At 47.5% G+C, this 26,987-nt stretch overlaps 1 protein-coding gene across 2 annotated transcripts in view; it reads right to left on the bottom strand.

The window, feature by feature from the left end:
- chd6 (chromodomain helicase DNA binding protein 6) overlaps positions 1-26,987 on the bottom strand; it is a 149,945-nt gene that overhangs the window by 13,055 nt on the left and 109,903 nt on the right. For both annotated transcript variants that reach the window (XM_083939713.1, XM_083939712.1), the window contains exons 24-38: positions 26,226-26,306; positions 25,980-26,098; positions 23,190-23,349; positions 21,616-21,705; positions 21,267-21,370; positions 20,953-21,082; positions 11,701-11,779; positions 10,466-10,523; positions 7,700-8,072; positions 6,404-6,612; positions 5,699-5,796; positions 4,581-5,405; positions 4,237-4,491; positions 3,799-4,099; positions 163-1,611 (exon numbers count right to left, since the gene is read on the bottom strand). In XM_083939713.1, coding sequence (XP_083795839.1) covers positions 163-1,611; positions 3,799-4,099; positions 4,237-4,491; positions 4,581-5,405; positions 5,699-5,796; positions 6,404-6,612; positions 7,700-8,072; positions 10,466-10,523; positions 11,701-11,779; positions 20,953-21,082; positions 21,267-21,370; positions 21,616-21,705; positions 23,190-23,349; positions 25,980-26,098; positions 26,226-26,306 — 4,331 coding nt within the window. The remainder of the gene's footprint in view (positions 1-162; positions 1,612-3,798; positions 4,100-4,236; positions 4,492-4,580; positions 5,406-5,698; positions 5,797-6,403; positions 6,613-7,699; positions 8,073-10,465; positions 10,524-11,700; positions 11,780-20,952; positions 21,083-21,266; positions 21,371-21,615; positions 21,706-23,189; positions 23,350-25,979; positions 26,099-26,225; positions 26,307-26,987) is intronic.

Below are 26,987 nucleotides of genomic sequence, written 5' to 3' on the forward strand. Positions count from 1 at the left end.
ATCACAGAAACAAAACTGCAACTGTGAAGAAAAACCAGGTTTAAACAGAATGAATAGACAAAGTGTAGTGTTTGATTACACAATTTAAAGTCTAAATCAACCTTATAATGAAGCTTTGAACTATTGGGTGCAGCCCTGCTGATCTGTCTTCTGTGTTCTCACCTGGTGTCGCCGGCCTCTCCTCCTTCACTTGACCTTTCACCACCAGACCCTCAGACGTGTCCACCATCCCGTCTGCCTGCTCGAGCTTCGGGGTCAGGACGGTGCTGTCGGCCTCCAACAGCTCCTGCTTCGTCTCAGCTTTGACCTCGGGTAAAGCCGTAAACTCCAGGCCGTCCGGCTTGGCCTCGGGTTTGATCTCAGAGCTGTCCGGGTAGGCGGAGAACTCCAGACCCTCCGGCTTGGCTTCGGGCTTGACGGCAGACGTGTCAGGAAAGGACGTCAAGCTTAAATCCTCCGGCTCTGTCTCGCTCTTGAGCTTAGCTGCGTCCGGATAGGCGGAAAACCTGAGAGCTACTGGTTTCGCTTCAGGTTTGATTTCGGTGCCGTCCGAGTAGGCGGCGAACTGGAGCACGTTGGGTTTGTGGTCGAAGCTCTCTGGCTTCATGGGAAGGCTCAGATCTTCAGGTTTGCTCTCCAGTGTTTCTGGTTTGACGACGGGAAAGTCCAACTGCTCTGCTTTGGTCACCAAGTTTTCTGACTTCACGCCGTAAGAGAGGAATTTTCCGTGTTTGAATTCAGAGCTGTCAGGATATCCGTCCACAGCGGTCTCCGTCTTGGACTCCTCCACCTTGACTGGCAGGTCCAGCTGCTGTGGTTTCCTTTCACCGCTTCTGTCTGGTAGAAAAGAAAATTTAAGATCACATGGCTTCGTGTGGACACCGTGTGCAGGCAGAGTCGGGGCGATTTTGATTTCACTTTGCTCGAGGAGATTGTCTTTGTGGTCCTGATCCAGGGAGAAAGTCAGGACTCTCTCCGTGCAGTCTCTGCTGCCGTCCGGCAAGTTCAGGTCTTCAACAACGCCTTCGTAGTTTTCCTGATCCGCTTCGGCTTTGACTCCAGCTCCGGCGCCCCTCTTTGCGTTGGTTTCATCGCACTTTGACGCCGCAGGAGGCGAGACGGACTCCGCAGGGCAGGAAGGTTGCGCGTATACAGAGTAAATGCTCTGCAACACCATCTCGTTGGGTTTGACGTTGAGCTGTTTCGCCGCCGGTTCATCGTGGCGTTGAACCACAGGTACGCCCACAAGAGAGCCCATCTGTCCTTCTGAGATCTCATCCACTTGATCTGCCAGAGCCGAGCACTCCACTGGACCGTCCTCCATCAGGGTTTCTGTGTCGAGAGAGTTCTCCATTGCCTCTTCCTCGACTGCCTGATACAAAATCAGCCCACCCACTTCCTCTCCGGGTTCTTCAATAGACTCGGGACACGCGAGGCTACCCTCCTGCTCCAGCTTCCCCAGGTAAGGGTGCACGTCTTTACGCTCGGCTCGGTCGAAGCTCTCCTGAAGGTCTTGCTCGTCCTGTTCTCCCAGGCCCGGCTCTGGGACTATCCCGTCCATTTGTGGGACCTCCATGGATGGATTCAACACTCCCAAACTTTGGTCTGCGCCTGTGAAGATAAACCATGAAGATGTTAAAGGGAGTTAAATTAAAGACAATGCACAGCAAGTGAAACATCTCTGTATACACGTTGTTAATTATATCGGTGACAAATGAAAAATACTAAAAAATATTCTCATTTTATGTGTTCCTGCTTCCCGTCCGTCTCCCTGATCATCCGTTGTCTCCTCGTTCCTGTTTCCCTTCCATCTAAACTTCTTTTAACATGAGCTTTCCTCCAGTCTGAGACCCTCTATCTGCGGCCAGGTGGGAGGAGAGTGAAGTGTGGGATCAGAGGGTGATCCGGGCCGCTGACTATCACACGTGCCAGGCGTATTATAGCCAGGTCATTAGTTTCTTTGAGGCTGGGGGTTGGTTTTCTTAGCTGCTGTGTTTGAGATATGTAGGAGTTTGTTTCTGCTGGGGACAGTGAGCAGGGGGAACAGTACGTTGAGGATAGGTTGGATGATGCTTTTGTAGAGGAGTAGGAGTAGATAGGGGGCACAGACATCGATTTCAGTTTGCGTATGATGTAGAGTCTTTGCTGTGTACGTCTGTGTGTGGTGTGTGACTGAGTGTAGAGGATGTCTTGGATGTGTGTATGACCATTTCCTTTGATTTGTTGATGTTTAACTTGAGATAATTGCCTTTGCACCACTGTGAAAACTGTGTTAGTGACTGTTGGCATGCTGTAATAGAATTGTTATCACTAAGAAGACCTACGATGGCTGTGGCATCTGCATATTTGTAGTATGTGGTGATGGGAGATGGGCTGCTGCATTCATTTATGTATGAGTGTGTACAGAAACTGACTGCAGCATTGGGGGCTCCGGTGTTGGTGATAAGGGTAATGACGTTGCTGTGCCCACTCTCACTGTCTGTGGTCTGTTGCTGAGGAACTTGTATATCCAGTGAATGTGGAGTGGAATAATGTCCAGGTGTTGGAGCTTCTTGATGAGCTGGTGCCGCTGGATTGTGTTGAATACTGAGCTGAAGTCGACGAACAGGACTGATGCAAAGTTGTTTGATGTCTGAAGATAGTGAGGGAGGGAGTGGAGGAGGCATGCCATTGCATCCTCTGTCCCCCGTTTGCGCCTGTATGCAAATTGATGAGGGTCCAGTTGTGGTCTGACGGTTGGCAGGATGAGGTGAAGCATTATCTTTTCCATGCACTTCATGATTACGGGTGTAAGTGCAACAGGACGGAAGTGGTTTGGCTCTGACGGGTCGGGTTTGTACAGCTTGGTACAGCTGTTTTACATCATTGGCAAACTGGATTGTTAACAAATTTAGAATAGCATAATTTGTATGGGAAGAGCATTTAAAGCTGTGGTAGGCAGTTTTTTTTTGGCGTCATTGGGCAAAAACTCCTTAGTAACCTCCTCTAGGCTTCAGAAAATCTAACCCGTGAAGATGTTGGCTAATCACACGTCACTTCAGAAGGGGGGAGAGAGAGAGAAAGTGTTCCTATTAGTGTTGTTTTTGTCAACGAAAATGATGACGAAATATTGTCGTCAACTAACCTTTATCACGTGACGAAAACTAGACGAGACGAAACGAAAATGCTGGGCACGTGACGACGACTAAGACGAAATATATAATTCAATTTCGTCACGTTATTATTATTATTATTTTGAAGTTTCTCTCCCAGTCTCGCGTCTGGGCGACGTCACTTCCTCAATCCCCTCACGCGCGTTATTTAGATTCTGAAGCTGCCGCTGCTGTGTCAGTGTGTGTGGGTTAGAGTTACCGTTAGGGTTAGCGACAACTAAAGAAACATGAGAACAAAGTGTGACACCAGCCGGGGCTTGTGTTTGGAGAAATGCAGCCAAAAAATCACAGGAAAAAACACCACGGATCTTAAGACACCTCAGGGCATCCCATAATGACATTTAGGTAAGTCAAGTCATAACGTAACGATACTTTCTGTTTTATTAAGCTCATGCGACATGAGGCTACGGTTAATGTGTCGGGTTTTAACGCTAGCTTTAGACGTTAGCCACTGGAGCTGAGAACGTGTGTGTGGTGAAAAAATCCTGCAGAGATGCTATTCCAGCATTAGCAACAACTGCCTGTACTGCAATGCAATCTTTAAAAATGACAGTAAAAGTAATAAAACACGTGTCAATATCTGCAAAGCGTTTCAGAGATGCTAACAGCTTAGCTTTCTACACATTGCCAGGATAGTTTGACAAACCTCTGTCTGCATCCCGCTCCTCTCTTCCCAGACATTGATCTCTTTGTACTTCCAAGTTCTGCTCCATGGGTCCCCTCGACAAGTCTTCCACTTCTTCTTCCTCGTCCTTGTCGTCGAACTCGAACCCGGCGTCTCTGTCCTGGCCTTCTCCTTCCTCCGCAGGATTGGCCAGGCTCCTATCCCGCGGCTGGTGGGCGGTGATGTCAGATAGAGAGAGAGGGGGAGGGGGGACGTAAGGGGGCGGGGGGCTGGCCGACAGGTCGGTTTGATCCGCGCTTGGTTCCTCGCTCACACTGATGTCCTGAATACAGAAAACAGAGACAGAAAATCATGTTATGCTGTCTTAAAAAATACTATTTAGGTAAAGTTTAACTGGAAAACATTAAATGGTTTACTCTGCAAGCTGTTCCCCAGATGGTACGTGATACAAAAACCCACCTTGAAGAGCATGTAACTGGAGGACAGCGGCTCCACTGAATCTCCTGCAGAGGGGTGGGAGGGAGAGGATGATGGCGGGAGGCCCAGACACTCCTCCAGAGTCCCACCTTCCTCCCTTCCTCTGTCTCCCCCCTGGGCCTCCTCGTCCTCCTCCTCCAGAAAGCCAGTTTCCAAAGCGGAAGGACCCAGGATTGGATCGGACTCGTTGAACATGTGGTGAGCCGGACTGGAGTGGTCAGTACCGTCCCAGGGCGCCTGCAGGAACGGAGGTGAAGGATGTAGGATGATGCACACAAACAACAATTTAACTGAAGGAGAACGCAGATTTAAAGAAGAGGGCGTACCTGTAACTGATCCAGCTCCACTGATGGTGCCATTAGCCCAGTTTCCTCTGACGAGCCCTGCTCACCAACGAGCACGTCGCTCCTCAGCTTTGAATCCAGGTCCGTTCCTCCAACACCGTACGAATTGAGCATGCTTTGACCTCCTGCGGCCGAATTGAACGGGAAACCATTGAGGGCGTCTTTGGATGCCTTCCCTCCGTGCAGAGCGTCTGCAGACATGGCGTCGTGCTGCAGAGAACCCAGCTCCAGGGTTTCATCCAGAGGAGGACAGTCGAGGAAATCTCCCCTTGACCCGGGAACTATTCCCAGGCTCGGTGAGGCAGAATTGTGGGCATCCAACGGTAGAGGGTGGAGTTGAGGGTGGGAGGAGGAAGAAGGAGAAGGAACAGATGGAGGCGCGGGGTGATGCTGGTGCTGGTGCTGGTGGTGGTGGTGAGAGGACTGGTGGGGATACTCAGGAGGCTGAGGGGAGTGGCGACCCAGACCTGAATCGTACAGGCAGCAGTGGGGATGAGGCAGCTGCGGATGGGACGAGGAGGAGGATGAAGACGAGATGCCGGGATGAGTCACCAGGCCCGGATGGTGAGGGTGGTGGTGGCTTTGAGGGTGGAGATGAGAGGGGTGTCCCCTGACATAGTTCCTGTGAGCCTCTAGGAAACTCAGCTGGGGGTCGTTCAGGATGTAGAAGTCGGTTCGGCTCAAGCCGTGGCGCGCCGCCCCGATGAGGAGGTCGCGGTCGTGTTTACCAGACTCCCACCAAACCGGGAGGTAGAGGGAGGGGCGGCACAGTTGCAGGCGGGCGGAGAGCAACGGGTGACGGAGAACCTGAGGGAAGGAAGAAGTTTTCAGTGTAGAACATTTGTGTAAAAATAGATTATTGTAAGGAAAGACATGATGTTGTAGGACAGATTCATGGATGTCTGTCTTCACCAGTTTTATTCAAAACACATCGCTCAAGAGCTCCAGATGAAACGTGGAGAGTCTGATTCCTGTGTGCACCCATCACCACACTGACACTAACTCACTCTCAGCTCTGTTTTGGAGGAGGTGAACTTTGAAGTAAGTTTGACCTGCAACAGCGAAAACTAGCATAAGTGGAGATGAAGCTTTGTCTCTACCTGCTCTCTGATCTTCCGGAGCAGCTCGATGCGGTACAACGTCCGTGCTGCTCTCTCTTCTGTCAGAGGCTCTACAAGCACAGCGGGATCCACCAGCCCTGGAAGAAGAGAGAGAGAGAGAGAGAGAGAGACAGAGAGAGAGGAAGAGGGAGAGAGAGAGAGAGAGAGACAGAGAGAGAGAGAGGACAACCACTCATTCAAAAATATTCCTGATCTTGATGATTTCAATATTGAGGAGAGCAAACATGCCAAATAAACCCATCTCATCTCATCTTCAGCCTCTGATCCTGGATCAGGTCTCAGGGGGCAGCAGCTTTAGCAGGGGACCCCAAACTTCCCTTTCCCGGGCCACATTAACCAGCTCTAACTGGGGGATCCTGAGGCGTTCCCAGGCCAGTGTGGAGAATTAACCTCTCCACCTGGTCCTGGGTCTTCCCGAGGCCTCCTCCCAGCTGGACGTGCCTGGAACACCTCCCTAGAAAAGGCCTCGTGCTCGTACACGTGCGCACGCTCGTGCTCGTACACGTGCAAACGTGCTTTACTAAAGCCCACCTCTCCCAAGCGTGCCGCTCCTAGACGTGGTACGGTTGCACTCACACTGGTCAAAGGAACTAGACTTTACCCGTGAAACGTGTTTGCGCACGGTACGGATGGACAGTGTGAGTGCGCCCTAAGACGTGCGTTTAAACAGCACATGTGGAATACCTTCTTCCTTCCTTGGAGGCAGCTTGCACGCTGTCCGACACATGTTGACGAAGGAGTTGAAGTATTTCTCCAAACTCTCATCCGTCTTCCTCTCCAGTCGGGCCAGAGCTCTGAACTGGGACCAGTCGAAGGACTTCCTCTCGGAGTCGTACACCACCCCGAAAGACGACACCGTGCGGTAAAAATCAGCTTGTTCCCGACGAGTCCACCTGAAACATGATGGAGGAGGACAAAGACATCATAGTCATGAAGCATGTCGGGGAAAAAGGTCATTTAAGAGATTTACATGAAGCTCAGTTCATCCAAATAAAACACAATCCTCGGTCGTCTCTCCTGTTTATTTGGTCATATTTAATCATATTTATTCACTCCATATTAAATTATTACAAAACAAGAACAACTGCACTATATCATGTGAATATGTATATTTCCATTTCTTCCCTTTTTAAATTTAACATTATTGCTTATTTTTGCTGTTTTTTACCTCATTTTGTAATATTCTGTTTCTGCTGTGACAAACTAATTTCCCCGTCTGCGGGACATTAAAGGTTTTCTGATTCTGATTCTGGTTGATCAAATACAGAAGCGCCAAAAACTGCAGTTCTCTGAGTGTCCACTAGGGGCAGGTTTCATAACAGAGCAGTTTCTCATTGACACCCATGTTAAAAAGGCCGTTTACACAGCATCATTAAACCTGTTTAAGGACAAAAGAACATTCTCGTCTGTGTGTTTAGCTCAGATCTCCATGACAACACTGAGGGGGAGGGGCTAGTTTTTATTTTATTGGAGGTTAAAGTGTATGAATAATTAGGGGCGTGGCCTCTTGAGTGACAGCTAGCCTCTGACCCTCACTTCTCCTCAGAGGTAAACGTCAGCCAGATGGACGTACGCCCCCCCCCCCAGCGTCACATACATGCCCTTTTTCGGTAAGAGGAAATGAGGCGGAGTCAAAGTCTGACAAGATGGCGGCTCCCAGAGGCAGAGAAGTTTGGATCGTTGAGAGAACGGACCCCGGCGGAGACGCTACGTCCATTTTTTACAGTCTATGAGGATGCCCCAATGTCATTTACTGGAGTTTTTCACAACACTTGTTCACAAACTGTCGAATAATAACTATTTTTATTATTATTATTAATTAATTATAGACATATTTAACCTGGTTTTCTTCTAATGATGTAGAGTTCATCATGTGTGTTTGAGGTTCATCACAGGTGGCGGCTAACTGTCCAATAAGGTCGCCCCGCCTACTCTCTAAAACATCTGTATTTAGAGTTATCTAATTTCCAACATGGTTACCTTCTCTGCCACTCCAGGAACAGGGGGTCAGGTTCAGTGGCGACCACGGAGCACCGCCTCAGCTCTTCACCCAGCTGCCACGCCAGCGGCCCACCGGCGTGATGGCTGTGAGCGGCTCCAGCTCCGGCCATCCCCATGCCGACGAGTCCGTCGTGGAGCAGGAAGTCGTGTCTGAGCATCGGCTCGCGGCGCAGCGTGAAGCGCTGGTAGGCGGTGATTAAGCGACGTAAACGGGCCGTCAAGGCGGGGCCTGTAGGCCAGAGGGGCCGGGCTTGGACGACGTGCAGGGACGCCACCCCGGTCCCAGTTCCTGTTGTCGTCGTGGTGACCAGCGGCCCATCCTGGGCGCACAAGTCACCTGACATCTGGGAGTCTGTGATGGAAAGAAATGCATACATGCAAACATTATTACTTCCTGCTCGTCTGAGACGTCTCTTCTAGAAACTCCTTTTTATATTTGTATTTAACAAGCTGAACGTTTGTCTTCGCACAAAGCAGCAAACAAAGGTCTTTTTAGGACGCCCTCCCACTGTGCCTCCGCACCGCGCCCCGTGCTTTAGGGTCCTTGTCCCCCCCTCCAGGCCCGTTTGTACTCACTCTACCTGGGCCTCGGAGAATGCTTCTTGCTGCCTATACGTCATCACGCCGTAACACGTCCCACGCATTGATGACGTCATGGCGATGCGTGGCTTTGTTTCCAGATCTTTCCGTAGACCTCGGAGTTTTTGTGCGTCTTGTCGACTGTTTTTGAATCTTTTCATCGACCAAATCTGCAGTAAACACTCCACCTCCGCATCACACCAACGTGAACCTTTCGCCGCCATTGTTTTAAATGTCCGCGCATGGTCCCTCCTTCTTTTTTCTACGTCCCAACAGGCGCACAGGAAATGACCTCAGAACCACCGTAGCCCTCGTGCTCGTACACGTGCGCACGCTCGTGCTCGTACATGTGCAAACGTGCTTTACTAAAGCCCACCTCTCCCAAACGGGTCGTGGACGGCCAGCTGGCCGCAGTTATGCGCGGAGCGGTTGCACTCACACTGGTCAAACCAATAGGCTTTACCCGAAAAACCTGTTTTGACGCGGTGCGGAAGGACAGTGTGAGTGCGCCCTTAAATATCAAATTAAGCTGATTGATTATTTAACTCAGGAAATATCTCATCAAAAAACAAAAAGGCAGGACTTAGAATTTGACCAGACACTGGTCGCCAACTTTGAATACTCACCCTACCAACACTTAATGAATGCACGCTTAAATTGCCAGGATGTCGTAGTGTATCTCCTCATGAGAGGTTTAACTTAATTAACATCCAGATGTGTTAAACAAAAGACTAATTTAAGGCGCAAACACAGACTATCAGTACAAGATTAAGACCTACACAATTGGATAATGAGAACTTACATCACTCCTGTTAAGTTAAATACATTTAATCCAAATGTCAGTGGGAAATACGGGCAAATACAAATTTTCTGCAGGGCAGTAACAGGCTAGATCTCCCAAATGACCTCCTCCCCAACACCTGTGGCATACATAAACTCTGTATCCTCAGCATCAACCCGGATAAGTGTGTGCTATCAGTTGCATGGTGAGCTTTGTCTATGAAGGCACTCCACTGCCCTCTACTGGACAAATGTAAATTGTATCTCACCTAATATGTGGTTGAGACACTGCAGGTAACCCATCACAGCCAGCAAAGGGGCGCTACATTTTTAGGCAAATCGCTGAACTTTCAAGAATAATAACAGGACAGGAGATGGTAAACTTGAGCGACACGGTGGGGTAGTGGTCAGCACTGTGTCACCTCACAGCAAGAGGGTTTGAATCCCGGCTGGGGCCCTTCTGTGTGGAGTTTGCATGTTCTCCCCGTGTCTGCGTGGGTTTTCTTCAGGTTCTCCGGTTTCCTCCCACAGTCCAACAGGTTTTACGGGTAAAGTCTGGTTCGTTTGACCAGTGTGAGTGCAACCGCTCCGCGCATAACTGCGGCCAGTTGGCTGTCCACAGTCCGTTTAGGAGAGGTGAGCTTTTGTAGAGCGCGTTTGCACATGTACGAGAACGAGCGTGCGCACGTGTACGAGCACGAGGCCTACGGCGGTTCTGAGGTCATTTCCTGTGCGCCTGTTGGGACGTAGAAAAGAGAAGGAGGGACCATGCGCGGACATTTAAAACAATGGCGGTGAAAGGTTCACGTTGGTGTGATGCGGAGGTGGAGTGTTTACTGCAGATTTGGTCGATGAAAAGATTCAAAAACAGTCGACAAGACGCACAAAAACTCCGAGGTCTACGGAAAGATTTGGAAACAAAGCCACGCATCGCCATGACGTCATCAATGCGTGTGACGTGTTACGGCGTGACGACGTATAGGCAGCAAGAAGCATTCTCCGAGGCCCAGGTAGTGTGAGTACAAACGGGCCTGGAGGGGGGGACAAGGACCCTAAAGCACGGGGCACGGGACGCACGCACAGTGGGAGGGCGGCCTAAGTCTTTTCTTATTATTATCTTATTGTATAAATTTAGTAATGAATGTTCCTTTTTTTATTTGGGAGATTCCTTCAAGTACCACAGTTTAAGAACAGGATGTCTAACATATTAAACAAAAAACGAAAACTAAAACGACCTTTAAGTCCTGCAAATGCCAAGACATTCTGCAGCTGTCTCAACGTGTGTGTGTGTGTGTGTGTGTGTCTGTGTGTGTGTGTGTGTGTGTAGCAGGTGATATTAGCTAATATGTTCCTGTATAACAGTGGTGAGTGTGCAGCGTGTCTCACCTGGACCTGTGCTGTCAGGTTTGTCTGAGGTGTCCGTGCTGGAGCAGGTTTCCTCTCCCTGTTAATGAAAACACAAACAGACATCATGAGACATAACGTTCAGGAGTCTTTAACACATAACTACAACCAACCTGTTTAATAAACGTATTTTCCGCACTATAAGGCGCATAGAATAGACGCTACAGTCGAGGCTGGGGTTATGTTAAGGACCGCCTCTAAACTCATTGATGTTAAGTATGCGTGCTAGCGTGAGTAGCATCCAGCTGCAGACCCGGAGCACAAGCCCCTCACTTGAAAAAGAAACTTTTGCGTCACTTCCGTCAAGTGAGGGGCTTGTGTCAAGTAAGGGGCTTGTGTCAAGTGAGGGGCTTGTGCTCCGGGTCTGCAGCTGGACAGTATTGTGCTAGCGCTGTTGCCTTCAGTGGAACAGTGATTGCACGGACTCTTCTACTCGCTGCTCTCTGTTCAACAACCCACTGTTGGAGTTTGTCCTCCAGCTGCAGCCGTCTCGCTCTGTTCCCTCTAAACTCTGTTTAGTCTTCTTTACTCGGCGCAGGTCGTCTTGTTGCTTCCTCCACTTCGGCACCATTGATTGGTTCATGTTCAACTCTCTGGCTGCTGCTCTATTCCCGTGTTCTGCTGCGTGACTAATGGCCTTGAGTGTAAACTCTGCGTCGTAAGCGTGTCTCTTAACAGGAGCCATTTTGGGCTCTTTACACAAACACACACATGGAAATGAAACGGCACGCTTCACGCAGTCGTATATCTCAACATGCACCGCGCGTTACTTCTTCTACGGGGGAAAATAGAGTCGGCGGCTGCTCACCGTAGTTGGAGACCTGTTGTGGCTCAATATTGGTCCATATATAAGGAGCACCGGATTATAAGGCGCACTGTCGGCTTTTGAGACAGTTGAAGGTTGAAGGTTGTTAGTATGAGGTAAGAATAGAGAGTTGCAGATAAACTGAAGGATTAATAATAAAATAACTATGTTTTAAAGCGCATCATTAACTCAACACGTTGTTTTTACAGCACCCTGAGGCCACACAGGTCGGTCGCCCGTCAGCTTTGAAGGATCCGAGATTTAAAACGTCTTCCCAGAGGAGATTTTTTATCACCACAAAAAAATTTGACATCCTACAATGATGTAAATAAGGTGTCTATAAATGAATAAACTCATCTAAGGTAGAGAGAGAATAAAAGATAAAAAGAGAGGTAATGGCGCGTCTCTTCACCTTGCTGCTCTCGTCTCGGTCCTCCGCTCCGTCAGCTTTGCTCTCGGCGTCGTCCTTCGCCTCCTCAGTTTTGCACACACTGACAAAAGAAAGCACACAAAGCTTAGGAAAGAAAGGGAAGACGCTTTAGTCACTCAGACAATGTCACGTTGAGGAATGTCTCATACTACTGAGGGCAACACATGTAAGTATGCAGAAGGGACAGAAAACCGTAATGAGGTGATTAACTGATGATAAGGTCAGAGAACAGAAAACAGCTGTTATAGCAGAGATGCAACAAAAAGCCTGTCAGAATGTGACCCGTTGAGATCTGAAGAAAACACGTTCATTCATTCATTCATCTTCAGCCTTTTGTCCCTATCACAGGACACATATAGACGAACAGAGACGGACAACCATTCACACCTACGGGTGATTTAGGGCGCACTCACACTGTCCTTCTGCACCGGGGCCAAAACTGTTTTTTTTCGGGTCAAGCCTAGTGCGTTTGACCAGTGTGAGTGCAACCGCTCCGCACATAACTGCGTACAGCGGGCTGTCCACGGCCCGTCTGAGAGAGGTGGGCTTTTGTAAAGCCTGTTTGCACGTGTACGAGCACGAGCACGAGCCCTACGGCAGTAGCGGTATGTGCGCCTTTTGGGATATAGAAAATAGAAGGAGGGACCATGCGCGGACATTTAACGACAACAACAATGGCGGTGAAAGGTTCACGTTGGTGTGATGCGGAGGTGGAGTGTTTACTGCAGATTTGGTCGATGAAAAGATTCAAAAACAGTCGACAAGACGCACAAAAACTCTGAGGTCTACGGAAAGATTTGTAAACAAAGCCACGCATCGCCATGGCGTGGTGACGTATAGGCAGCAAGAAGCATTTGCGCCAGGCCCAGGCAGTGTGAGTACAAACGGGGCTGGGGCACGGGAGGGGGGACAAGTACCCTAAAGCCCGGTGCGGAAGGACAGTCTGAGTAGGTCCTAAGAGTCATCAATTAACCGAACACCTGCACGTCTTTGGACTGTGGGAGGAAACCGGAGAACCCGGAGAAAACCCACGCAGATACGGGGACATCATGCAAACTCCACACAGAAGGGCCCCAGCCGGGATGTGAACCTGGAACCTTCTCGCTGTGAGGCGACAGTGCTGACCACTACACCGCCATGTAGCCCGAAAACACATTAATTATTAGCAAAATGCTACTGAGGGGAATTACGGCTCTTTGTTGGGAGGTGGCTCTCAAGGCTTCAGTTCTTTTCCAAGAGAAGTTCAAAAGAGCTGCTCATCGTTCTTTTTTAGATGTTTTTTTAGTTATTTAATTCGTGAAAATGGATCAGGCACTGTGCACGCACACCTGTCTCGCACACATGTTGGATAAAATGGTCAACAAAGGTGTGTTTTGTGTTTTAACTGCATAAAAAACGGACGTAGCGTCTCCGTCGAGGCCCGTTCTCCCAACTTTCCCCCCAATCGTCTTCGCCTACAGGAGTCGCCATCTTGTCAGACTTTGACTCCTCCTCATTTCCTCTGACCAAAAAAACAAATTCAAAAACATTTACGCTTCATAAATACTAAACTTGTTTCCACACGCTCTGTGCTATGCAGTGGACACACCTGTGGCAGCAACGAGGACAAGTGTAACACTTCTGTGCACACTCACTTTGTCCACTTTGGCCCCCAATGGAAAGGGGCGCAACCAGATGCTAGTCAAATATTCATATTTCTACTAATTTTCACTGTATTACTGATCAGGTGGGCCGGCTCTGTGGTCAGCATGGAACTGGACTCAGAGAGGAGGACACTGGACAAACTGCTGGACGTTATGGACAATGCCAGCCCCCCCCCCTGCACCCCGTCATCAGCACCCAGAGGAGCCTTTTCAGTGGAAGGCTGCTCCTGCCCAAGTGTAGGACCAAAAGGCTCAAGACCTCCTCTGTCCCTCAGGCCGTCATCCTCTACAACTCCTCACTCGGGGGGAGGAGGAAGAAGATCCACTCAGTCACTGCGAGGCTGCAGACACAGCACCCTGAGGCATTTATGATCATCTCTGGGGACTTTAATCATGCAGCTTTGGATTCTCACTGGTGACGGTGGCAGAGAGGAGGACACTGGACAATGGCAGCCACCCCCTTCACACCGCCGTCAGCACCCAGAGGAGCCTGTTCAGTGGAAGGCTGCTCCTGCCCAAGTGTAGGACCAACAGACTCAAGACCTCCTTTGTCCCTCAGGCCTGTTTTTTATACTTTCTGTATTTATTTTGCTAAGAGTTTATCGGTTATCCTATACTGTATTTTCTTTATACCTCTCTTGTGTCTTTCCCAGCACGTCATATACGGAGGCTTCACGTCCATCAGGTGCGACACTGAGACTATAACGTGTAGCCTTACGTTAAAAGAACTGCAGAGCTAACGAGTTACGCGTTTGTGTCAGGGTGCTGACGGCTCTATCTCCTTACACATTGCTCCTCTTTTATCTGTCACTCTGTTTCTGTTTAGCCACTTAAGTATTGATATGTTGAGACATCTGGTCACACGTGCACGACCAGATGTTAAATCCAGACGCGCATCGCAAAATGCAACCATTTGGTCGCAGTCTGGAGCCACAGAGCAGCCACATTTACTGCAGCGCGGCCTCCGTTTGCACCGATTCATCCTTCTGCTGCTGCGTATTCCTCCAAACCTGTATTGGAAAAGCTTGCCGAGTTTAACGTTTTGATACCGGGAGATCTTCCTGCCACACAGTCCCTGTTGCTCCGCAGGGACCCGCTTCAGATTGAACAGGTAATAAAGCGAACGACAGCTTCAATTACGTTCAGGAAGGAGCATCAAAGCTTTGTGTTCAAATGCGTGTGAACGTCTCATCTTCATGGCTCTGCTGTCAGCCGAAGCATTAGAAGCACTCAGAACAATGCGTATTCCCACACTGTGTCTGCACTCTCCCCTTTTTTCTCAGTTCCTCCTCTCCTGCTTTCGTCAGTGTTGGTTGTTCTTGCAAGACTCGTCGTAAGTACAGTGAAAGTACCGGAAAATTGACTTGAGAGGATGGAGAAACCATACTTCTGTTAGAGTTCAGTGGTAGGGTACGGAAAAAATGTAATACTTTACGGAAATACACCTGCAGCTGTGTGTCAGTCAGTTTTCTATATACGCGGTAAATGAACTTGTACTGATATAGTCTATACCAGGGGTCTGCAACCCGCGGCTCCTGGACCTCATGTGGCTCTTGGGTCCCTTTTCAGTGGCTCCCTGCAGCTTTGCCAAAAAAAAACATGGAAATAAATGATGTGTTGTTTGCACAGTGGACGATGTTTCAAAGGGAGTTCAAGGTGATTTTTTAAAGATATTAAGTGAAACTAAAATATGCGTCACATGCTACGGCTAATGCTCAGCACCTTTCCCAGCTAATCTGGAGTTCTGACCTGTGCTTTTAGCATGCTAACCGTGCTAACCGTGGCTAACCGTGGATACACCCCCCCAAAAAAAACGTTTCAGAAAAAAATAGAGAGTTGCGTGGAGAGATCAATTTGCTTTCACTGCCAACATTGATTGCTTACCTGTATGCTCGATATGTGGTGAAAAATTAGCGAACAACCACAATTTTAGGACAGGTAACAATGATTATATATTAACCTTTATAAGCTGTGACATCAAATATGTTTTGCGGCTCCAGACACATTGTATCTGCTGGAAGAGGGGGCAAAATGGCTCTTTGATAGTAAAGGCTGCAGACCCCTGGTCTATACATTCACACACACACATGCGCAGGTTCAGTGTGACACTACGACATGAGGACTGGAGAAGCCGGGGATCGAACTGTTGATAAGAACGGAGGCGGCCAGCTCTGCCTCTGATCCGCAGCCACCCAGAATAGTGTTTCTCTGGCGCTGTAGGAGACGGCTGCCTCTCCAGTAGCGCTCCGGTTTTAGCTATTTTGCCATATTTTAACCTTTCTTTCTACTTTTTTACTCTTCTTGTGAGGAGATTGTGTGGGTTTTATGTATATATCCTAACCTATATCTCACTTTAAAATGCAACAAAAAGCCAGTTTTCTAAATTACTCAAGAGAGGAACTGCTGGCTCTACGCACAAAGGGACGAGCAGGGATATGGCACCCCGTCCTAAAGCTAAAGGCAGGGCGAGCAGTGAATAGGAGGCGCTATTAGCCATCGATTCCCTCCAAAATCATGGGGAATGTGAACTTGCTGCCGAAAAAGAACAACGAGCTGTCCGCGTGAGAGCAGCTGGACCTGTGGACCTGCCGGGATTCACTGGCGTGAGAGCCGACAGAGACACAAAAGCGAGTGGAAAAAGCAAAGGTAGGGGACTCATCATGTCTGTGAACAACCGCTGGTGTAACCCAGGACACATCTCAGTAAAGACAGTCTCATGTTGCCAGGGCCTTAAGCTGCTAGCTGCTAGCCTGCGGCCATATTAGGGAGTATGAGGGAGTTTAGTCACGTGATGTCTGTGTTTGCATCCCTCCCAGAGCGACGCAGCCACTGCCTGTGACAAGATCCACTCAGTCACTGCGAGGCTGCAGACAAAGCACCCTGAGGCATGTATGATCATCTCTGTAGACTTTAATCACGCAGCTTTGGATTCTCACTGGTGACGGTGGCAGAGAGGAGGACACTGGACAAACTGCCGGACATTATGGACAATGGCAGCCGCCACCTGCCCACCGTCATCAGCACCCAGAGGAGCCTGATCAGTGGAAGGCTGCTCCTGCCCAAGTGTAGGACCAACAGGCTCAAGAACTCCTCTGTCCCTCAGGCCGTCATCCTCTACGGGCGCACTCACACTGTCCTTCCGCACCGTGCCCAAACAGGTTTTGCGGGTAAAGTCTGGTTCGTTTGACCAGTGTGAGTGCAACCGCTCCGCGTCTAGCTGCGGCCAGCTGGCTGTCCACGGCGCGTTTGGTAGAGGTGGGCTTTTGTAGAGCACGTTTGCACGTGTACGAGCACGAGGCCTAAGGCGGTTCTGAGGTCATTTCCTGTGCGCCTGTTGGGACGTAGAAAAAAGAAGGAGGGACCATGCGCGGACATTTAAAACAATGGCGGTGAAAGGTTCACGTTGGTGTGATGCGGAGGTGGAGTGTTTACTGCAGATTTGGTCGATGAAAAGATTCAAAAACAGTCGACAAGACGCACAAAAACTCCGAGGTCTACGGAAAGATCTGGAAACAAAGCCACGCATCGCCATGACGTCATCAATGCGTGTGACGTGTTACGGCGTGGTGACGTATAGGCAGCAAGAAGCATTCTCCGAGGCCCAGGTAGTGTGAGTACAAACGGGCCTGGAGGGGGGGACAAGGCCCCTTAAGCACGGGGCACGGGACGGACGCACAGTGGGAGGGCGCCCTACAACTCCTCACTCGGGGGGAGGAGGAAACAAAGAGAACAGAAGGAGTGGGAGCCGCTCACTGTGACATTAATAATCTACTCTTTCACACCTGCACACTTATCTTCTTTTAAAGAGACGTCTAAGTGTAAGTCTGCACATCTGCTCGCTATCCGCTTAATTAGACCCTGATGTCGCCCTTTGCATGTGTCTACAATCCTGTTCTCCGCACACAGTATGTAAAGCAGGCGTGTAGGCGGAGAGGTGGCAGTGTTGATATAAACAAACATTAGAGACGGGCAGGATGCGACTTTCACACCTCCTGCTGTGAACGTTATTAAGGGAGTAACAGGAGTGATGACCGGTGGAAGGAGGAAGTGGCCGTGCATGTGCCACTTCTTTAGCTTTCTCCTTTGTTGGGCGTGGACAGATGATGAGACGGTTGTCATCGTTTTGTCGTATTTGCATCATTTTGTGGTCATTGTGTAATTGTTTTGCAGCTGTTTTTGTTCATTTTGTCTTCTTTTAGTGGTGTTTTGCATTTGTTTTTAGTCATTTTGCATCATTTTGTGGTTGTTTTGCAGCTGTTTTTGTTCATTTTGTCTTCTTTTAGTGGTGTTTTGCATTTGTTTTTAGTCATTTTGCATCTTTTTGTGGTGTTTTGCATCGTTTTGTAGACATTTTGCACTTCCCTGTTGTCATTTTGTGGTTGTTTTGCATCTGTTTTTGTTCATTTTGTCTTCTATTTGTGGTGTTTTGCATCATTTTGTAGACATTTTGCACTTCCCTGTTGTCATTTTGTGGTTGTTTTGCATCTATTTGTGGTGTTTTGCATCATTTTGTGGTTGTTTTGCATCTGTTTTTGTTCATTTTGTCTTCTATTTGTGGTGTTTTGCATCTGTTTTTAGTCATTTTGCATCTTTTTGTGGTGGTTTGCATCATTTTGTGGTTGTTTTGCATCTTTTTGTGGGGTTTTACATCATTTTGCACCTCAATGTGGTCATTTTGTCATCTCTTTGTGGCCCCTGGTCTCTGACATGTGAAAGGCCCCCCACTCTGTCTATGTAGGAGTCATTTTCTAGTCTTTTTGTTTCTCTTTTTGGTCATTTTTCTTCCATTTGTTCGTTTTTTTGTACGTCTTTGTAATTGTTTTTCATCTCTGTGGTGGTTTTGCATCTATTTTTAGTCATTTTGCATCTTTTTGTGGTGGTTTTGCATCTATTTTTAGTCATTTTGCATTTTTTTCTGTTGGTTTTGCATCAGTTTTTAATCATTTTGCATCTTTTTGTGCTGTATTTGCATCTTTTTTTAGTCATTTTGCATCTTTTTCTGGTGGTTCTGCACCCCATTCATTCATAAAGCATAATTTTCTGGTGGATTTGCATCTGTTTTTAGTGATTTTGCATCTTTTTCTGATGGTTTTGAATCCCCTTTTATTCATTTAGCATCATTTTCTGGTGGATTTGCATCTATTTTTAGTCATTTTGCATCTTTTTCTTGTGGTTCTGCATCCCTTTTAGTCATTTAGCATCTTTTTGTGGTGTTTTGCATCTATTGTTAGTCATTTAGCATCTTTTTGTGGTGGTTTTGTGTCTATTTTTAGTCATTTTGCATCTTTTAGTGGTGGTTTTGCATCTAATTTTAGTCATTTTACATCTTTTTGTGGTGGTTTTGCATCTATTTTTAATCCTTCTACATCTTTTTGTGGTGGTTTTGCATCTAATTTTAGTCATTTTACATCTTTTTGTGGTGGTTTTGCATCTATTTTTAATCATTTTACATCTTTTTCTGGTGGTTCTGCATCTATTTTTTAGTCATTTTGCATCTCTTCTTGTGGTTTTGCATCTTTTTGTGGTGGTTTTGCATCTGTTTTTAATCATTTTGCATCTTTTTCTGGTGGTTTGGCATCTATTTTTAATAATTTTGCATGTCTTTGTCATCATTTTTATCTATTTTCAGTTGTTTTGTGTCTATTGTCATGTAGCATCTCTTTGTGATCATTGTTGGCAGGAGCATTCAGTCCATCCACGGATAAGGGTCTTATAGATACAGTGTCATTTTGATTATGCATGCTCTGCTTAGTTCAGTGGTTCGTCAGCTAAACGTAGGAGCAAACTGCAGGTGATGCAGAAAATAATGTTAATCTGTAAAACGCATCTCCTTGAACTTATGTTGTTGGTGATTAATTTAAAGAGTAGGACAGCTCAGGGAAGAACATCAGGGGCTGCACCTTATAAACTATATCATCAATAAGCTCTTCAATATGTGTGTTCTCAGGTAACAACGGTCCACGCTCAGCATAAACTCTTATAATGTAGATGTGTGTAAGGGCGCACTCACACTGTCCTTCCGCACCGGGCCAAAACAGGTTTTTCGGGTCAAGCCTAGTGCGTTTGACCAGTGTGAGTGCAACCTCTCCACGCATAACTGCGACCAGCTTGCCGTCCACGGCCCGTCAGAGAGAGGTGGGCTTTTGTAGAGCGCGTTTGCACATGTACGAGCACGAGCGTGCACACGTGTACGAGCACGAGGCCTACGGCGGTTCTGAGGTCATTTCCTGTGCGCCTGTTGGGACGTAGAAAAAAGAAGGAGGGACCATGCGCGGACATTTCAAACAATGGCGGTGAAAGGTTCACGTTGGTGTGATGCGGAGGTGGAGTGTTTACTGCAGATTTGGTCGATGAAAAGATTCAAAAACAGTCGACAAGACGCACAAAAACTCCGAGGTCTACGGAAAGATCTGGAAACAAAGCCACGCATCGCCATGACGTCATCAATGCGTGTGACGTGTTACGGCGTGATGACGTATAGGCAGCAAGAAGCATTCTCCGAGGCCCAGGTAGAGTGAGTACAAACGGGCCTGGAGGGGGGGACAAGGACCCTAAAGCACGGGGCACGGGACGGACGCACAGTGGGAGTGCGCCCTAAATGTGGAACAGCCTTCTGCTGCTCACAGGAGTCAGGTAAGTAAAGTCATCACTTCTTTATGGAACAGGTTCATAATAAACTGTGCAATGACTTGTTGTTTAGCCGTCTGTGTTTTTATAAATGTCGTTTTGTTCCTGGCTTTTTAGGAAAGTGCATGTTTTAGAGTTGATGTTGACTGTCTTGTGTTGCAAGTTGTGTTGTTGTTGTTGTTCACATGTTACACTTAAGTGTTTTCACTTTATCATTATACTTGTGTTGTGTGAATAAACCATGAATAAAATCAATCAAAACAAAACTTTAAAGAGCATCCTTGAGTCAAAATCTGGTTTAAGACACGTATACACAGGGAACACACTCTTTTGTATGTGTTTTTGTGTGTTTTTAACATTTCTAATGAACAGTTATTATTTAAGCTTTAATTTAAAACCACTTTCGGTTTCGTGAACAGAATCTCAAGCTCTAGAACTAACAGACGACGCTGTGAGGTACTGTTGCAACACATCGAGAGGGTTCCCGGTTCGTGCCCCGGCTGGGGCCCTTCTGTGTGGAGTTTGCATGTTGTCCCCGTGTCTGCGTGGGTTTTCTCCGGGTTCTCCGGTTTCCTCCCACAGTCCAAAGACGTGCAGGTGTTCGGTTAATTGATGACTCTAAATCACCCGTAGGTGTGAATGGTTGTCTGTCTCTGTTCGTCTCTATGTGTCCTGTGATAGACTGGCGTCCTGTCCAGGGTGTACCCCATCTCACGCCCGATGTCAGCTGGGATCGGCTCCAGCCCGCCCCACGACCCCGACAGGGACAAACGGTTAAAGATGAATGAATTATTTATGCTCATTATCATCGACAAACGCAATGTAGAAAGGTAGGCAGTGCTCCTGACGCGTTTGTGTGGGAAGACGCACACAGCAGTTTCAGCAAGGTTCATGTTGAATGTGTGCGTGTGTGTGCGTGTGTGTGCGTGCGTGCGTGCGTGCGTGCGTGCGTGTGTGTGAGTACCTGTCAGCCATGTCGGAGGCCACCTCCCCTCCTCCCTGTTCAGAAGACAGTGCTGTGACATCTGGCATTCCCACTCTCTCCAGGAAACACAAATCTGGATCTGCACGCATCGCGTTGTAACGCTCGTAGCCTGTATCAATGATGGACAAACACACACACACACACACACACAAGTGTTTGAACAACAACAACAAAAATCCACTTCACTTATATACTGTATAAACAACAGATGTTCGTGCCCTGAGAGACTCAACTCCTCTTCATCTGAAGCCAGTAACCGCTGAGTTATCTTTGCGTTGACACCAGTCCCTTACCGTGTTTGTGCACTCCTATGAGGAGAGACTTGTCAGCGTCTGCATCCCACCACGTCGCTGGAATCTCTATGTAGTCGATGTCGGGTAGTGACACCTCGAGTTTACTGTCGACACAAACAGACAGACATGCACGCAAACAATGAGTCTGTCAGTCAGTGTCAAGTGTTGGCAGCGTCGAGTCAGGGCGCTGAAAACAGGCAAACAGCTCAGTCGCTCAGAGTGTCTCGACTCTACATTCACGCTGCAGGAAGACATTAGTGAATCAATGAATCATCACGTCAATCTCCCGCGTCAGGACAGATTATCAACAAAGCGTCTGATCAAACGCTCCAGTCCGCTTTAACTCTACCTGGCAGGTATCCCCTCCTGAGCTTGATTGGCAGCCTCACCCAACACCTCCACCTTCAGGTAGTACAGCATCCGCACCCTCAGCAGCACCCTGAGCAGAGAAAGGGGTCGTAGTTTGTATCATGAACGCACCACAGAGAAAGATGCTGAGGTGTTTAAAGTCACTGCAACTGAACAACCAAAGCAGTAACTGCATGCTCCAATTCAGGTCAACGTTGTATTTATTTATGTATATATGTAAAACACACTGCACAGATGTTAACATCACAGCTGCACCCTGTTCCTATTTGTTCTCAACAGTATTACCTGTATATCTATATATATGTAGATCCACTTCTTTATATCTATATATATATATCTTGTCTATAGCAGGGCTATTCAATTAATCTGGAATTGAGGCCGGTTGACCAAGGGCGCACACTGTCCTTCTGCACCGCGCCCCGGGCTTTAGGGTCCTTGTCCCCCCCTCCCTCTCCCCTAGGTTCATTGATGACTCTAAATCACCCGTAGGTGTGAATGGTTGTCTGTCTCTGTTCGTCTCTATGTGTCCTGTGATAGACCTGCGTCCTGTCCAGTGTGTACCCCGCCTCACGCCCCCCCACGACCCCGATAGGGACAAGCGGTTGAAGATGAGTGTGTGTGTGTGTGTGTGTGCCTTATCAAGTTATTACCTTTAAACAACAATATACACTAGTTGCAGAGTAAACAAAGGCTTCACGGTCACAGTTATAATCAAATACTTTCTGTGTCACCCTTTCTTTTTTTCAGAGTAGAAAGAGTCACTGTGGCGGTGATTTAACCTCCGCTGAGATCAGAGGGGACAGCAGTCAACATCAGCCCCCACGACCACAAATTACCCTTTCACAGAGGCCTCTACCCAAAGGGCCAGTAAATAATCCCTTGTGGGTCGGACCCGGCCCAGGGGCCGCCGATTGAATAGCCCTGGTGTATTACATGTTTTTATATTTATGTATATTCCTATTTTTATTCTTCTCTATTACTTATTTGTGTGAATGCACAGTGAATGCATCAAGGTTGCATCTTAATATTGTCGTTTAATGACAATAAAGGAATTATATTAGAGATACTTTACTTTATCTCTCTGTAATCACACATAAACCGAACCTATAGACATTCATTCAACAGAGTGATGTCAGAGCGAGGGGGCTGCTCTTTGACCAACTCGCTCACCTCGCTCTCAGTTACACTTATTCACAGTATGTGTGGAACAAGCTGTAATAACATGCCCCTGAATAACAGGCACATTTCCAGTGCACCAGCAGACTCCCAGTGTGTTTAACAAGAAGCCAGAACAACTTGCGCACACACACACACACACACACACACCTGTTTTTCCCCCCTCTGGTCCAACAACACTTTCATTTAGGTGTTTGTAGAAGAATGAGGAGGTCTTATAAAGATAATCCTCATTTAAACTTCATGAATGTGCCGTTCTTCATGTGTTGCCGCAGTTTAAATGTGTGTGACGGGAACAGACGGAAGCAGGAAACGGTGTAAGGGCACCGTAAGACTGCTGTTAATCAGAGTTAGTCATGAGTTCATGTATAAACTGACTTGTTGCAGTGTTGTTTGAGGTGTTTCTTGTAGCTCTCATCCTGCAGCACCACCTCCGGGTTACAGTGGACCAGCCAGTCGGCGTTCTTCACCTCAGGAACATTCAGCTGATTCTTAAGCTTCTTCCCCTTCCGGCCCCGAGGAACGGGAGCTGATAAACCTGCAGCACAGAGGACGCACATCCACTTCATTACTGAGCGTAGAGTTAGAAGAGTTTAAGACAGAGTGGGAGCTTCAAGAGCTACAAGGTTAACTTTACATCCAACATAAAACACGACAATGAACGTCAAAGGATTAACTTTTAAAGTAGAATAAATCCTGAATGCGTGGAGTCTGATGAACATCCTCAGCGTGCGTTGGGTTTGAAGACTGTGGCGTTCAAAAGAAGTGAGCTCTCCACACACCTCTGTCCCCCACTGCTCATCTCCGCTGCAGGATAGTGGTCTGAGGCTAAAATAGCCACAATTAGCATAACCCAACCACATCTACAACCGAGCTGATGGTGGTGTGGAATATTAAAACGATATACCGTATTTTTCGGACTATAAGTCGCAGTTTTTTTCATAGTTTGGCCGTGGGGGTGCGACACATGCCGGGGCTATTATTTATCTGAGCGTACTCACACTGTCCTCCCGCACCGCGACCCGGACTTTAGGGTACTTGTCCCCCCTCCCTCTCCCCCCGCGCCCCAGCCCCGTTTGTACTCACACTGCCAGGGCCGGCCCATTCTTCTTGCTGTCCATACGCCATCACGCCGTAACACGTCACACGCATTGATCGCGTGTGTGTGGCTTTGTTTCCAGATCTTTCCGTAGACCTGAGTTTTTGTGCGTCTTGTCGACTGTTTTTGAATCTTTTCATCGACCAAATCTGCAGTAAACACTCCACCTCCGCATCACATCAACGTGAACCTTTTGCCGCCATTGTTGTTGTTGTTAAATGTCCGCGCATGGTCCGTTCTTATATTTACTATGTCCGAACAGGCGGACATAACGCTACTGCTGTAGGGCTCGTCAGGGCAGTTGCTAGGAATTCTGGGCCCCCTGAAAGAATATCGGTGTGGGCCCCTCTACCCTATTCCTTGCCACCTTCAATTGTATTGTTTTTCAGTGTTCTGCTGTGGGGTCAAACTCAGATGAAGCAGGCACTGCTGATTCTGGAGCAGCAGAGGATAAAGTAGGATAAAGGTTTATTGTAAAATTATATATATTATATACAATGATGGTGGGCGTCAGTAGCTCAGTCCGTTGGGACTTGGCTTGGGAACCAGAAAGTGACTGGTTCAAGTCCTGATATGGATAAAATATTTTTAAACCATTCAAAAGTCAGTGTAAACTGTCCAAAATTCTAAATAGTCTTTTTTTTACTTTGTTGTTGTCAAAAAAACAGAACAACAACGACAAATCTTTGAACAATTAACTTTTTTTGTATTTAGACTATTCAAATGTCCCACTAATGACACATTTTACAAGACCACATTGAACACATCATGAAAACGTAACTGACCTTCGTCAGATGCTCATAATTACTGAGTAGAAATTGAATGGGTCATAATACAATTGAATGCAGCCTCTGAATGGGCGCTTACTGGAGCACTGTCCGACAGTGTTATGTGCGAAACACACAGTCACGGTGGTAGCCATAGACATAAAGAGTAGACGCCTCATCGAACGTTGGGCCGCATTTCTCGCGGCCCAACGTTCGATGCGGCATCTACTCTTTATATGTCTATGGTGGTAGCCCCTAAATTAGTAACGTTCAGTTAAAACTACTCTAGGAACCGTCGCTCTACAATGACCTGGCGATTTTTTTTTAATGAACTGGCGACCTGTCCAGAGCGGGGCCCGATGACAGCTAGCGTAGGCTCCAGCCTGCGCCCCGTCAAAGGTAATATTACAGACATTAAATGAATGAACAAGCAGGCTAATTGTTTAAGCCGCCCTCGGTAGTTTACTCTCACCATTCTTAAAAAAAAAGGTTTTGATGTCTTGGGCCCCTGCTCTGCTGTTCCTACACCTGACCTCTTTCTCAACTCTTTTCTGGTGTCCAGACTTGTGTTTTTTGGGGGGCATACTGACTCTGCTGCAGTTAGCTTCTCTACCGGCTAGCACTTAATTCCGATGAGGAAGAACCCCGGGAAGAAAGAGCCGCGGTGTGGACCAAACCATTTTCTAAGAAGGGGCCAGGGGGGTTATTGAATAGAATAAACATATATATAGAGTATTGTACAACTTGTGGCTTTGTTTTAATTCGGATTCATTCGTATGAATATATATTAGTTCAGTGCATAATCATTTTGTCATAGAGGCTACTGGAGCAGTGTGTGGGCCCTTAGAATTGTCATCACCTTTCCCCCCTATACGACGGCGCTGGGGCTCGTGCTCGTACATGTGCAGACGTGCTCTACAAAAGCCCACCTCTCCCAAACGGGCCGTGGACGGCCAGCTGTCCGCAGTTATGCGCGGAACGGTTGCACTCACACTGGTCAAACGCACTAGGCTTTAGCTGAAAAAACGGTTTTGGCCCGGTACAGAGGGACAGTGTGAGTGCGCCCTAATATTCGTTTTCTTCCTTCTTTATTCTGCATTTGCGGCTGCTGAGACTTTTACTCCGGAGCGACTTTTAATCCCAAAAAATACGGTACATCTCTGGTCCTGCTGCATCCTTTTGTCATTGAAACTGTGCATCGTGTGCATTAGGAGAGCAATGCTAAATTAGTGGATATGATGCTAACTGAAGTGGTGGCGTTAGCTAAACACGATGGTGCTACGTAACAGGTGAAATGCTAACCGGAGTGATTGAGCAGAGCCTGGTCCTGGCCCTCCTTGGTGGGTGTGATCAGATCCCAGATGAAGCTCTTGATCTTGTCGTCACCTTTGTAGTGTCTCAGGCAGTAAACCAGCAGAGCCCTGCAAAACACAACAACAAAGACCATTTGCATGTTTTTATTCCACGCTATTCTCTTACAACGATGGCCCGCAGGTTAAGTGTCAGGACGTTACAGCTATGACTGACTCTGAGACTTGCTTTCCTTACCTACAGATCACCTCCATGTCTCTCTCTGCCAGGTGCCATTTAAACCGACCGTGGTTTAGGACGTCCTTCCACCGACCCCATCTGGAAAGACAGCGAACAGAGAGAGAGGTTAAACAATTTAGATTTGGAACAAAGGAGAAAGATATCGAGATAATAAACGTAATATCTTATTTGCTGAAAGACACTTCACAGTATTTTCTCTGTTGTATACTTCATTCACGTTCACTGTTGAGCTTTCAACAATTCAATTCAATTCAATGTTGTTTACAGTCTCATATCATAACCAAAGTTATCTCAGGACACTTTACAGAGTAGGTAAAGACCACACTCTATGACTTATTTATGATTTACAGAGACCCAACAATTCCCCCGTAGAGTACGGTGACAACGTCTCGCAGGTCTCTGCTGATGTTGGTGTTGCCTGCTGCCGTGGTCCTGCATGACGCTTCCTGCTGCTGTTATAATCTATCACCTTAGCTGTGCTTGTTTCTACTGTTCTGCTGTTTTAATAAGTCATATTCACATTACTATAGATATTATTATAGTTTCTGGAAGTGTGTCTGTCTCTGTCTTTGTGTCTGTCTTTGTCTCTCTCTGTACATCTGTCCGTCTTTTCTCTCTCTCTCTCTCTCTCTTTCTCTTCCTCTCTCCGGTGCAGACAGATGTGTGTCCTCCACAGAGCTGGGTCTGTCTGACGTTCCTCTCTGTTATAGTGAAGGTTTTCAACGCCACCGTACTCTACGGGGGAATAGTTGGGTCTGT

Source organism: Echiichthys vipera, assembly GCF_963691815.1.
Source record: "Echiichthys vipera genome assembly, chromosome: X".
NCBI lineage: Eukaryota > Metazoa > Chordata > Actinopteri > Perciformes > Trachinidae > Echiichthys > Echiichthys vipera.